General features: G+C 46.8%; 1 protein-coding gene across 1 annotated transcript in view; it reads right to left on the bottom strand.

Annotated features, from left to right (window-relative positions):
• LOC104496220 (zinc finger protein GLI2-like) overlaps positions 1-13,884 on the bottom strand; it is a gene marked incomplete at its 3' end in the record, with an annotated part of 45,238 nt that overhangs the window by 14,477 nt on the left and 16,877 nt on the right. Inside the window, exons 3-4 of the mRNA XM_010139303.1 lie at positions 2,407-2,609; positions 538-729 (exon numbers count right to left, since the gene is read on the bottom strand). Of these exons, the coding sequence (XP_010137605.1) occupies positions 538-729; positions 2,407-2,609 (395 nt within the window). The remainder of the gene's footprint in view (positions 1-537; positions 730-2,406; positions 2,610-13,884) is intronic.

Raw genomic sequence — 13,884 nt, forward strand, 5'->3', positions numbered from 1 at the left:
ATTCCTGCAATTTTTTTCTCCCACAAAGTACTAACATATCTTCTCTACTATGGCTCCCTGTTAACATACTTTTTCTCCTTGAGGACCTGAGAGGTCCCAGCCAAGACGAGAGATTCGCTGTGCTGAGCAATGCACAGAAATGCATGAAAAAGGCTGGCCTTTGCCCCAGACATGAACCAGGCTAAACGTGGTAGGATGGGATAGGATGGGGAGCCAGAGATGGAGCTTGCCCCAGGCATGCTGTGGTCATCCGTGGGACAGCAGCAATGCCATGCCTGCTAGACCAGCCCATCCCCTACCCCTGCAGCAGTCATGCCATCCTCCCAAAGAGGCCACAATGTATGTATTTTAAATTACGTATAGTTTATCCACGTATATGGAACTAGGCAACCTTTTAAACTAAAAATTATAGTGGGACACCCATGGGTTTTAGCAGGGCAGAGGGACCACATAAAGCAACCTCCACCTGGGGGGGCAGCCCCATCCATCTGCCCCAAAATTTCAGCTGTGCCAGGGAGGACCCGGCCCACTACTCACCATCAACGGGGCTGAGGTAATCGTGGAGGTGGGCTGTGCTGGCTGCTCCTCCACTCTGCATCAGAAGGTCCCCATAGGGGTTAGGGTGTCCGGCCATCAGCGTCATTTGATGGTAGTAATCCGTGGGGTTGGCTCCTGGTGCCGGTGGGGGCAGCCCAAAGAGACCTCGCTCCTTCAAGTGCTCGTGAGCCACTGCCGGAGGCGTGGACGAGGAGAAAAACATGGGGAGAAGGTTCCCGCCACGACGTTAGACCTTGGTGCTGATGTTGGCAGCCCTGTCTCCCTCCCGCACCCCCCGTCAGCCCCAGCCACACGGCTCTGCGTAGGGCTCTCATGACGTGTGCTTGGGCGTGCTTCTGCGGACAAAAGAAACTAAGCTGGGGCCTCTGCATTCCTCCATTTCCGCAAATTTATAAACAATCTCTCGTTCCCCCTTCTAATAATCCTCCTGTTCAGACGCAGAGGCACTCTGGGGAGGGGGGAGAGGGCCTGGCCCGCCGGCAGCAGTAACCCTGTCAGCATTAACATCCCTGCCTATTAGGAAGGAAAGACAAATGCAGTCCAGTTCCCGATAGCAGTGTGAGGAAATTAAAGTCAAGGTCTAATGCATAGAGCTAGGTTTAGTGTCTGGCAGCATAAAACCATTTTGGCTGCCAAAGCCAATTACGCTCACTTTCTCCCAGCTGTAACTTTTCAAACCTGCCTCCCCTCCCACTTGTCACGTTAACTTATTTACCACTGCCTTAAAAAAAAAAAAGAAGTAAAAAGAAAAGGAACCCAAAACACAATGTCTTTTTTTTAAAAGCAAACAACGAAACTGGCTCTAGAAGGAGAGGATGGGGCAGAGCACACGCATGTCAGCCATCAGACCTCTCCATGGTGGGTGGCTGGTAGCTCGGATGACGTTTTGGGGGAGGGAAGAGGACGCACGCATCTTCCCATTGACCTAGCAATGTTTTTTTAGCCGTAGAAGATGGTTTTATGCTGCCAGACGCTGAGATGGTTTTACGCTGCTGGGGCTTTGTTGCTCTTCGGTGCCCTTTACTTTGTGGCCCAAAGGGCTGCTTCTCCTGCAGCAGCTCAGGAGCCAAGAGACATAGGGGTTTGCTGGGCGTGCAGAGACCGGGTCCCCAAACCCTGGCTGCTCCCTGGGCACTGAGCCAGCTGCCTGCAACAGTGAAAAGAAGTGCTTCTGATGAAGTAAGGCATGACTCGCTCCTCCCCAGGTCAAAGCAGTCATGCATTTTCCCCTTTCCCTGTTTGGACTTTTTTGTCCCCAGTCCCATGACATGGGGTCTGCTGGGCCTTGGAAAGCATTGCCACCTCTGTGTGCACCCAGTGTCAGCTCCCTGCACACCCTTGCCTTCCCTGAAAGCTGCTGCAGGGCAGCTCAGAAGTAAGAACGTATGGCCCCTCTCCTTCACCCCGGAGCCCTCTTGCCCTGAGACGCAAACCCAAGAGGGATCGCCCAGCTGGCATTGTGTCACCTCTGCAATGTCAGCCGCAGCCAGGCCAGGCAGCTGGAGTGACTGTGAGCCTCTGTGGGGGAAGCAGGTCTCCCCGTAGAGGCATAAGAGCAGGGAAGCTCATAAGAGAACTGAGAGCACTGCACGTACGTTAAGCAAAATATTTATAATATGATCCAGCGGTAATAGCTATTCTCACGCTCTGCTTTCTCAGTGCAATGATGCAAAACAAATGTGTAGTTAAAGGGGCGGCAGGGAGGGAAACCCAAAAAGAAAGAGAGACAGCTCTCCCACATCATACAGCAGCTGTGGAGCCTTTGCAGCTGTAAATCCTTGTGTTTTAGGGAATTTCAGTGCTGGTGAGCTACAAAATCACTGCAGTACCAGTAGCACAGTGCCTTACCGTCAGCGGGGCTGAGGCCCCTGGCAGCAGAGATGACGGAGAGTGTGGGGCTGCCGTGGACAGAGCGGAGGTAGTGCTCCATGTGGGGTGCCACGTAGGGGTGCGGCGGGCTGAAGGGTGACTCGCTGGGCCCGGCAGGGTGCGGAGACAGGCGGATGAGGGAGATGTCAGAGATGACGGGGCTGCCGCTCAGAGGAGGAGGTCTGGGAAGGAAACAGAGACACACTGTCACTCACAGTCACCTGGGGCGAGCACAACCGCCTGCCACCCTTATCCCTCCCACCTCACCTCCTTTGCCCACGGGGAGGAGTTTGAGCACATGGTGGGGAAAACCTCCCTTCTTGGCATATGCAGAGCCTGAAGCCAGTGCAAGCTTCCTGTGGACCCACACCCACATTGCACTGAACTTATACTTGTGCAAGGTGGCTCACCCCAGCTGGGCTGCTGAGAAAAGGGACATGAGCTGCTTTGGGCAGTGCCTGCACATGCAGGCTGCGTGGAGCACACTCTGCACTAGAGATATCACCCCATCTCCTTGTACAGGCTACACAAAGGCGTTGGAAGCAAACCCAGACTTTGCAAGCTCCTTGCTGCCCCTGGGTATCCAGATGTTTAGCGCTGTCATGTGCAGACAAAGCCTGGGACCGGGCTACCTGTGAAAGCCTGTGAACGGTGCAAGGAGTACTTATGTGATCTTGAGATGAGCCGTGCTTTGCGCAGCTCAGCATGTACGGCTTGGCCAGCACAGAAGGAGCAGCCCTCCCCGCCTGCGTCCATCACGGCTTGCACAAACCTTCTTGACAGGTCGGCAGTACAGTTCAGAGGGCAAAAGTTCATGAGAGGTTTTATTGCATGCTTTCCAGGGGCCACCTCTGTTAAATCCCTCAGATCTTCCTCAGGCCAAGTGCTACCTGAGAAAGAAGCCAGTAAATGCTGAGGGATTCAGCAGGTAACAAGAAAGAAGGCACAAGCATGTTTCAGCACTCACAGAGTTTTTGCAGGGCAAGCAAGGTTGAAAGAGAAAGTGTGTGGACATCTCCTGGACACATCTCCTGCTGCACCCTCCAGCCTCTTAGACAAACTGCAGAGGGTGCCAGGAAGGGAGAAGAAGCCCTGACTTGAGAAGCAGAAAATCTATGCTAGACACCAAAAGAGGCAGAGCTGTCATTAGGGAGAAATGGAGGAGCCAAATCTGCTTTGCATTAGCTCTGTCTGTAGTCACAGACTGCTGGAATCGGGGCTGGTGCAGAGACACAGGAACTCATGGGGCTGCAACCCGGGCACAGAAGACCACAGGGCTCCGGAGGTCAGGGATCTAGGATGTGGGCTGCACTGAGACATGGCATTACAAAGGTCCTTCCCTAAGAATATCCACATACGCCATTAGCGAGTGCATGTAAGATCTGTCTCTCCGTGTACAGACAACCACAAACACAGAGGCTGAGCAGTTTAGACATGCCACCTGCACCTCAGGATCTCGGTCCCACCCTGCCTTATCAACAGCTCAGGTGCATTTTAATTTATTTGTAATACTTTCATATCAACAAAACCACACAGAAAGGTGATATAAGCTCTGCAGACTTATTCAGCATTTTACGAGCATGTTTGTCTTTGTTTGATCTTCTGTGTGTTTCTCTGTCTTTCTGATAAATTAGTAAACCTCGTGGCTTTTTGAACACTTTCTGCTGATGGGTAGTAAATTAAATGCCTTTTAAAATATTTATAGTTCAAAGTACTTCCCTGTAGCAATATTCTCTGTGGCTCACTGGTGTGAAATACAGGGCAGTGAAAACCTATCAGATATACAGGACTTGCAGAGATGCACAGCCACCAACACACTAGCGCTCATCAGACCCAGACTGGGGTTTTGCGAGAGGAACACCCAAAAGCATCGAGCCTGTTTTCTTTTACGGCACTGAAAGACAAACTTATGATGGCATGGCTATTTCAGACCTCATAACCTCCCCACCTGCATTGCCATGGCCTTTCGTTACCAAAATTATGGGGCGACTGAAGTCTCTCTCCGAATCACTCTCTGGTGCCTCTCACCATGACGTCAGTCACGGCGGTGGCAAGCTCAGGAAAGCTGCAGCTGAGGCCGCCGGGGCTGGTTTCTGTCGAGGCTGCTAATAAAGGCGGCCGAGCACGGAGCCGACCAATTTATTTCTACCGGGGAGGAGGGAGAAGTGAATCAAAGTCTCTGTTCCAGATTTAGTTTCAATTCATTTCTAATAATCTCCACCGCCTCATCTGGAAAAAATGAAACAGGATTAAAAAAAAATGATGTCATTAAGAAAACATCTGACTAATTTTTCTTCTGACGAAGACTTAATATAAGTGAGGGGGGATGTAAATTGAAAGCAGCCCCAATCTTCCCTGGGACACAGAGCCTGCCTTAATACATAAGCCATGAAAGAAGTTTTCTTAAATATACAATAAGTTCCCTCTTTCATCAGTACTCACAGCTTCTCCCAAAAGGGTTGTGAACTTCTTTGATGCAGGCTTGAAACTATGTCTTAACCAGGTTTACGAGCCCTCGGAGCCTCTGCTGATCAAACTGTGAGGCCGACATCTAAAATGTGTATAACAATATGAAGGGTTTGCTTTCATTTTCTCCGTGCTAAATTGGGCAGAACCGTCCCTCAGAACAGGAAAACTCCACCCTGGCCGAAAAGGTAACACTGGGAAAAAGATCAAGAATTTGCTCAAAATGCATGCAGCTGGAGACCCGGGTAGTGTTTCAGCATGAGGTTGGTCCTTGTGCTTAAAGACTGGGTTAGAGAGCAGGCTTCGCGTTATAGCCTTGCCTAAAGCCTTGCTGCATCTCTCCATCCGTGGACTAGGAGAGCCATACATTCATCCATGTCTGACTCCTGTAAGCCCATCCAAGCAGGGATCACCTCTCACCATTGTACCTACAACTCTACCAAACCACCATGCCAAATCCCAAAACAACATGCCTTCCAGTAGTTACCTATCAGGAACAGCTCGCTCAGCCAGAGGGACCCTCTACTCCTAACTCCCAAAAGGTTTTATTTTCTTCCCCCTTTTTTTCCACTTGTGCCACGGGCATTATTTCTTATCCCAAAGTCCCGCATCGTTCGATCATATTGGCACTCTGCAAGTACACAGTGAGAGGCAGCTCTAGCCTCACAGGTCTGTCCCTGGCAAAGGAGAGCAGGTAGCTGCTGCTTTTGAGGAGCAGTGGCTTAAATGAATGAGAGGCAAAGAAGCACTGGGGGAAGGCAGCTCTGCCCTCATGCCCAGGAAAGCCGGGCTCCCCATTCACATGCTCGGTAACCCACAGTGAGACGATCTACAGCTTGGTGTGGTGAATGAGTCCGTGCAGTGGTGCCATGGTGCCAGAGCTGGGTTCCTCGGTGTGCCCGTAGAGCTCCCTGCCCAGACCTCAGTTATCCATACATCATTTCCCGCTCTCTGAATCCGGTGGATGGTACAAGGAAAACACCCCATAGCCTGGGGGACTGCTGCCAGCTTTGCTGAAGCCAGTGCTGTAAAAATCTCACTGTCTGCAATGGGACAAGGGATTTCACCTGACCAGATAATTTCTGAAGAAACCAGGATTCTGGTTTTCAAATAGGCTAAGGGAATTGGTGTCCAAACGCCATTAAATTTAATGGGAGCCAGGGGCCTGTTTTCCCTGCGGCTCCAACAAGAAGCCTAGGCTTTATAATTAATGCTCAGGACTTGCAGATCAATTTGCATCTCTGACGAAACACGCGAGCCTGGATTAATTTCCTCCCCCACGCAGAGGAGGCTCTAACTTCCTTCCTCTCTAACAGATAGAGCCCCTGAGGTTGGGGAGGCATTACTGGATCCCATCTAGGGGCTGCAGGGCCTCATGGTGATGCTGGGGGTGTGCATGCTGCCAAAGGCTTTACAGAGCAGGTCTTTACCAGTGCAGAGGATAACTTTCCTTGGAGAGCAGAAATCCTTGCACTGTTTGCCTGTCTCCAGCTGCCTGCTGAGTGCAGCCTTGGGGCAGTGGGTATACGTAACAGCAGAGGAGTGTGATCAGCACAAGGAGAGCTACCAGCGACTGAGACGTGACATGCACAATGTCAGTGGGACACCAGGAGTTTTTCAGTGGTTGCTCCTTAACTCTCCTTCACCAGGTAAAAGAGGTCTGCTTAATTTTCCTGATGCATGGGTTTTGCTGAAAGGAGTGCCAGCTTGTCCAAAAAAAGTCCTATCCCACAGCCTGGGAGAAGGAGACAGCAGTTATCTTTTTGGAAAGCAAGGCAAAAAAAATCAGCCTATGGTTTTCAGTGAAGTGGACCAGCATGTCCCTCCACGTGCCTCAGAGCCTGGCAGGAGCTCGTCTCCAAGGCCAGTGCTCACAGGAGGGGTATGTGTGTGTGTGCTGCACCTCGTGCATCACAGCCGGACACAGCACTGGGGAAGTATCTTCATGGTGCCATAGTGGAAGAGCAGCATCATCTCTGAGGAGCTGGCCTGGGATCCTGAGAAGGGAAACCCCTCAGGGAATGGCCAAATCAGTGCTGGCTGCTATAAACAGGACTCTGGGGTGACTTTTTCTCATCCTGCTCCCCTCCCCGTTGTGGTTATGCACCAGCAATCCCAAAATCTTGTGTGGCAGAGATGTGGCACCATCTCCTCACCCCTGCATGCGGGGCTGGATCTTCTGCAAAGGGCACTCAGCAATGAATGCAACAGTTAAAGAAGTTGCACATTTCTGAAATATTCTTCATCAGTTAAACAAACCCCAGAAAAACAGGGACAATTAACCACTGCTAATGTCCCATGACTAGTCTACATGCCAAATACATTCATTCAGTGGAAAACAAAGGGCTGAATACTTTTCCATATGCTTAATGGAATATGGACACTTGCGGGCAATTGTTTTGCTGTACAATAAAAAAATTGCATAGCTTCTAAAGAGAGATGAAAGTTAGGAACAGAGCTGCTCATGAGAGGCGTATAGCAGCCTGGTAGAGTTTTGCTATGAGAAAAAAGCTTTTAAAGCCAACAATCCCATCTAAACCCCACATAAAAATCCTTGCTTTTGTGTTGTTTTTAATAAAACTTCCTAGCCTGGTTTTTGTGAGTCCTGTGCACCCACAGCACCACCCAACATCTGCAGGAGACAGAGAAGATGGATATAGATGCCCGAAAAACGGACCATGCTTGTGGCAGAAACTAGAGTGTGGGATGCCAGAGCTGTATATAGCTCAAAACCTAAAATGCCCCAGGATTCACGCTAAATGAATCAGTCTAAACAGTTCTTTCCAGCCCCTCAGCTTCACCTCTGTTTATTTGTGATTCAAAGTTCCTTACAACAGAAAGGGTAAGAGGTCACGACACTTGTGCAGAACCCTCAGGATCAAACCCCGCAAGATCCCTCAAAACAAGCTACCTTTCAGAGGTCAAACCTGGGCCATGACTATCGAATTCAGATGGCATTTGATTATTCACAAAGATTTCCTCCCCTCCCGTCTTTTTTTGGCTCAGAGAGTGGAGGTTGAACCGGGAAGAGGGGCACGGGGCTGCCTTGCAGTTGCCTCTCTCCACCAACCACTGGCAGGGAGCGAGGGGCAGCCTGCTAACGAGGCGATGTGAACCACTCACACTTCCCAGCTCCCCCAGCACTGCAACAAGTTGATAATTTTCCAGTAAAGTCACTGATGCTTCATTATAGGCCTCTCAACTTGAAGACACTAGTTTAAGTGTTGTGCTAGGAAGAGATCGGGATGGGGACTCAAGAGTAACTCCCAGCTCTCCCCTTCCAGGATGCTCAACACAAGAGATTTCATTTGTTTTTCCCGTATTTTCTCAGCTCTAAAATGGGGTTAATATCTTTCCCCCTGCCATACTCAGAAATATGAATATATACAAAATCAGAGCTACTGTTTGCTAATTCAGCAATTAATGCATTCACAAGAAGCTGTTACGGAGACTGTGAAGCTGGACAAAAATTGCTACAGCTTCTCTGCAGAAACTTAATGGGCACGTTTCAACAATTCCTGTTTTATCCTTTCCCCTCAAATATGGCTTTTAGGCATGGAGAGCATGAAAAATAAAAATTATAGATATTAACAGTGAGGGCAAGTTCCCATCAAGAGTTTATGGAGGGAAGTGGTAAATTCAGTGCTGCTGCAAGACTCTAGGGCAAAACTAGATGCTTTTCTAAAAGATGGGCTCTAAGGGTACTGCAAGGTTTAGAGTTTTAGTAGTAGGAAAGAGTAATTTCTCCCACTTTAGAAATTAAAGGCAGGGGGGTGTCCTATGAACAGTGTCACAGATGTCAAATCAGACTAATGTGGTAATTCCTTTGGGCCTTAACAGACACAAATGTCTGAATATAAATTCCCTTACTTGTGTGTTTGTGGTTAGGGCATTGCTTTGAGAAGAATTTAGGCAGACACTATGAAAAAGCCAGTCTGAATCCCTCTGGCAATGGCATTGTCTAAATACCTTTAAAAATCATGCCTTAAAGTCTAATCTTGTACCACTGAAGTCAAAGGAAACTGCCACTGATGGCAGGAGCAACACCATCAAGCCTCCAATCTACATCATGGAAACAGTCCCAAAATCTAAGATCGGTAAAATTTCTTAGCACAATTTTTTTTCCATACCTTAGAAAATATATTCAATTGCAACTTCTAGTGTATGAGATCAATTTAATATAGTTACTGCAGGTAAGAAAAAGGATATTTTGTTTGTTTGTTTCGAAAGTGGAAAAATAAGGTAAACTTCTTTCACTTTTCCTCTTAAGGATCATTCTGTTTTCAATCATACCTCATTTCGGTCCTCAGTTTAAAATATCTAAACCTGAGAACAAATGGCACAAAATACTTAATTTCATTTGATGTAAGATTATTATTATTTTTATCAATAAAATTAAAAGTATTTTGGTTAGCACTTAAAACTTTTTCTTCACCTAAATTCCACCTAAAGTTAACAAAGTTCTTAAGTTCACAGGTTGTTGGCAGCCTTAGAGGGAACAAGGGCAGTGTTGGAGGGAGAAAAGTTGGGAGCGTGAGGACAGAAATTGGTCCCTAGATTAGAAATGCCTGTAACCACATATGCTCCTTATTGCACTTATGCTGCATTTACCACAATGCAGGTCTAGCTTTGGCTGACACTCGTAGGCACAACAGCAACACAATAACAACAACAATATCAATATTTGCTTTTAAAATGGAAGAAAAATGCAAATTTCTAATAAGTAAGGTTGCCCTCCATTATACAACACACAAAGAAGCAAGACATCAAAGGCAGAAATTAGAGTTGACATGGGACCTTCAAACCCAAATCAAATTAGTGTCTTGAGGAGAGATCTTTGATTTAAGCTTAATAGTGGAGATTTTTTCTTGGGTTGTTTCATAGTTAATCAGCCACACAGCCCACTGTGCAGACATATGTTCCCAAAGCACATCAAAGCGAGTAAACATTCTGTTTCAGATCCTAATATCCTTTTTTTATCCAATTATCTTACTTACATGATCTTTTAATTTAAGTTCTGAAAGCCCACCTTTACACACAAGCTTTCCTTTAGTGATGGAGGTAGAAGGGTGACCAGCTCAGTTCTTGTGAGATACCCACCAAAAAAACCCCACAATGAATAAATCAAAGCACAGCAGATGAGTCTCTAAGATGGTTTCTTGAGAGATTAATGATGAAAGCCTTCAGAGAAGAAGCATATTTAAAGAAGGGGAACTTCAAGGAAGGTAGCTGGGGGTGGTGGGTGGTAGGGGGGGTCTTGGGGGGGTGGTGCGGTGTGTGTGTGGAGAGAGGGAAGGAGAGTGAGAGAAAAGGCATGAGAGAGAGCATGGGCATAAGCGCAAGACTCCATGCAAGTAGCTCAGCAACAGACCAAAGGAGCGGTGCAAACCTGGAGGCATATGAACTTCAGGTTGAAACCAGCAGGCGTGAGAACTTGATTCCAGTAATCAGGGGGTCTTGGGGGGGTGGTGCGGTGTGTGTGTGGAGAGAGGGAAGGAGAGTGAGAGAAAAGGCATGAGAGAGAGCATGGGCATAAGCGCAAGACTCCATGCAAGTAGCTCAGCAACAGACCAAAGGAGCGGTGCAAACCTGGAGGCATATGAACTTCAGGTTGAAACCAGCAGGCGTGAGAACTTGATTCCAGTAATCACAAAATTTGAGAGCTGGAGTGTCAAAACACTGTGGGCTGAAGGTGGAGAAGGGGATGAGGGCTGGGCAGCAGCATGGTGGGTGTGGGGAAAGGAAGCAAGGTGTGAAGTGATGGGGAGTGAGATGGGGAGAGGTGTAGACATGGACCGGATTCCGATGGCAGAGCTGAGTAGGACGCGGAGGGAGGTCATTTGAGAAATGGGTGCTGGAAAGATGTGTCGGATGTGACACAGCCATTTCTCAGCATCTGGTTGATTCCGCCTGGGACACACGTTGAGGATATTAGCACTTTTGAGTGAATACTTTGCTCGGAGCTGTGAAGACACTGGGCTTGGGAAAACAAATGGGAAGTGTATGTGTGTGGGGAGGAAATCTGAATTTTTGATCCCTGCCTATTGTCTTCCTACATGTTACTTTTGGGCGGGGGCTTTCCTCCCTTGAAAGGAAATAACATTCCAGTGCTACAGAAGGGTTTAACATTTAAAAGACTATTCCTATAGTACTTCTGAAAAGTCCCTTTCCAAGTTATGCCAGCACCAACCTGGTGTGGAGGGGGCAAGTCAGTGGCAGCAGCACCACAGCAGTGGAGCTCATGTTAGAGAAAGCCAAACCATAGAAAAAGCTTATTAATTCATTACACTTTAAAACTGCCTTGGCTCTATACCTGTCATATCCCAGAAAAGCAAAAAAGGACCATTCCTCTTCATCATGACTGTAATACAATCAACTGGCTGCAGCATTACTCTAACCAACATTAACTAACAGAGTCTGTGTCTGACATCTATAATTTCATGTTAACAAATTAGGTAGACTCCTGCATTTCCTGGTACCTTGAATGCCCAAGAAGCTCGTAACTTTTCTTTATATGCATAATGTCAGGGAAAGGGCAAACAATGTTATGCCAGAAGACCATCGCCAAATCACTTGGTTGGAATGTGCTGTAAATCATGGGGTGAATGGAAAATGAATCTTTGTTCCAGGACAGCAACTTCCAGCATTAAGGTTGCAACTAATATGCTTCTTTTCTGTTGGGAATGTCCTCTTCCCATAATCCGAGGTCTTTTATCTTAAATCCTGTAACTAAGACACCAAGGAAGGAAAAGCTATAACTGACTAATTATGACAAGCCTGAGATGTCCTACTCTCTTTTCTGATGTACAGGGGGAAACCATCAGTGTCCAAGTTTTAGAAAGATGTTACAGTTGCTCTAAGCAGCGGTAAGCTGTGGTAGCCCAATGGAAGTAACCAGAAAACCATGGTTTACAAAAGGGAATAAAATGAAATGGGAACAGGTACAGCAGAGATCTCTACAAAATCTTTCTAGACACACCTCCGTATGTAGAGGTGATTTTGATCGCTGCACAGTAACACATCTCACACACACGTCCACACATGCCAGATACCCTGCTGGCATGCTGAGTGTGTACCTGCCTCTGGTTCATCACAGCACAATGCAGCAAAAGATGTGCATTCCTATAACAGCAAAGCTTTTGGTCGGGGCTCCCTGAGTTTTCTGCAGGAATTGATTTTACTGGCATTTGACACATTTTAACGCAACAGTACTCACAGTAAGCTCCAAAGGGAAATATTCCTGAACAATACATAATAAATACATTGATTTCTAATAATAACCATCCGCCCTAAATCTTCTTGCTGACAGGTTTAGTTGGACCAAAGGCCCTTTTCGCATCTACTTCATGACAGTTCTCATCACTACATAAAGACTTTGAAGTGCCCTAACGCGCAGTAAAACGCGAGATAACCTACCAAACTGTCAATATTTCTCCTCTTCTAAAAGGAAATGCTAATGGTACTCAAAGAGCTCAAGATATAATGTAAGATCTGATCCAGCAGGCTGGCTGATCTAACATCCTTTCGTTTGCAACGAGTATGCTGAAAAGCAAGCAATTATATAGTGAAGAGCAGAACTAGGTAAAAGTTTTTCATGGATATGACTGCAGGAAAAAAAAAAAACCAGCAAAATATCGCAACCTTTTTATTCCAAACAAGCTGTTCTTTTGAAAATGTCTGGAGTTTTCTGTACAAAATAAGAGAGTTAACAATAAGTTAGCTCTTCAATTGTAATTATTTTACATTTTTTTTGATCTATCACTTTTTGGGTTTTTTTAAATCATTAGAAAGTGAACCAGAATGAAACATAGACGTTTTTAAAATCTGGACAACATACAGCTGGGAGTTAATTTTCCACAGGGAAAAGATGAACACAAATTATCAGAGAAAGCAGAATCTCTCTCCAATTCACTCTGATAAACAACTGGCATTTATCTACCAGCTCTGGCCTGCAGTGTAATACTGAGAAAGACTCTACAGCAGGAGAAACAACGTGCAACAAGCAGAAGCCCAGTCCTGTGGTAAAACCCCAGCACTGCTCACTGCACTGTGCAACTCCAACAGGCTTCGAAGGAGCCAGGATGCTGCCCCCACTCCCAGGTCATCAGCTCATGGTAAGAAAGGATGAGGTGTTTTATATCTCATTGTCCACATACCACACAAAAAGCCTTCCTTCCAAAACCCTTTTGCTTTCAGGTCTGTTAGCGTCATTTTCTACAGCTCTCCTATTCTTTCAGTTTTCCAGTAACACTGGAAAACTGAAGAACATATTTATGAAGGAAGGAATAGGAATCTGATGTTCCTCACATGTTTACTGCTGAAAGTTTACACCAGTGCTTTGAGCCGGTCATTTGCCAAACCTTTGTGTATCACAAAAAACTCCTTCAGGTGCTGCGAAAAAAGTCCCTGCCAGCCTCTTGTTATATGGCCCAAATTCACTATACCTTGTTTGACAACTCTGCTTGAAAACTTTTAGGGAGACCATAATAGCTTGAAATCCCCTCTTTGACCCTGTGCTTCATGAAATCAATAAAAGTCACATAGGAGGCATTTTCGGAGGAGTCACTGATCACTGTCCCAACCCACCCAACACCCTCCAACATTAGCTAGCACCAGAGTGCGCACGTGAGGTTTAGGCATCTTTGCCACACCAGTGCAGACGTAAACCTGTCTCCCATGTCAGCAGCACCATATACCTATGGCGACACTTCCCTCCCACTGCCATATGAAGGGAGACCTGCAGGCCTCATCTTTCATTCTCTTATCTCATGCAGCTATTCCTTATGCAGACACATTTCTGTATACAAATCCCATTATACTTGACCCTCGGTTCACCCTGTTTCCATTACAACGCTGTAGACTCAACCAGACTTGCTCCAGTGCCAACTCTGTGCTGTCATTCCTTGCGCAGAGTGGTAATAAAGAAATCACTGTTTTAAGCTGACAAAGAACAGATTTCTTACTAAGTAAACACTGATGTTTTTGTAGGGA

Source organism: Buceros rhinoceros, unplaced genomic scaffold (assembly GCF_000710305.1).
Source record: "Buceros rhinoceros silvestris isolate BGI_N320 unplaced genomic scaffold, ASM71030v1 scaffold8327, whole genome shotgun sequence".
Taxonomy (NCBI): domain Eukaryota; kingdom Metazoa; phylum Chordata; class Aves; order Bucerotiformes; family Bucerotidae; genus Buceros; species Buceros rhinoceros.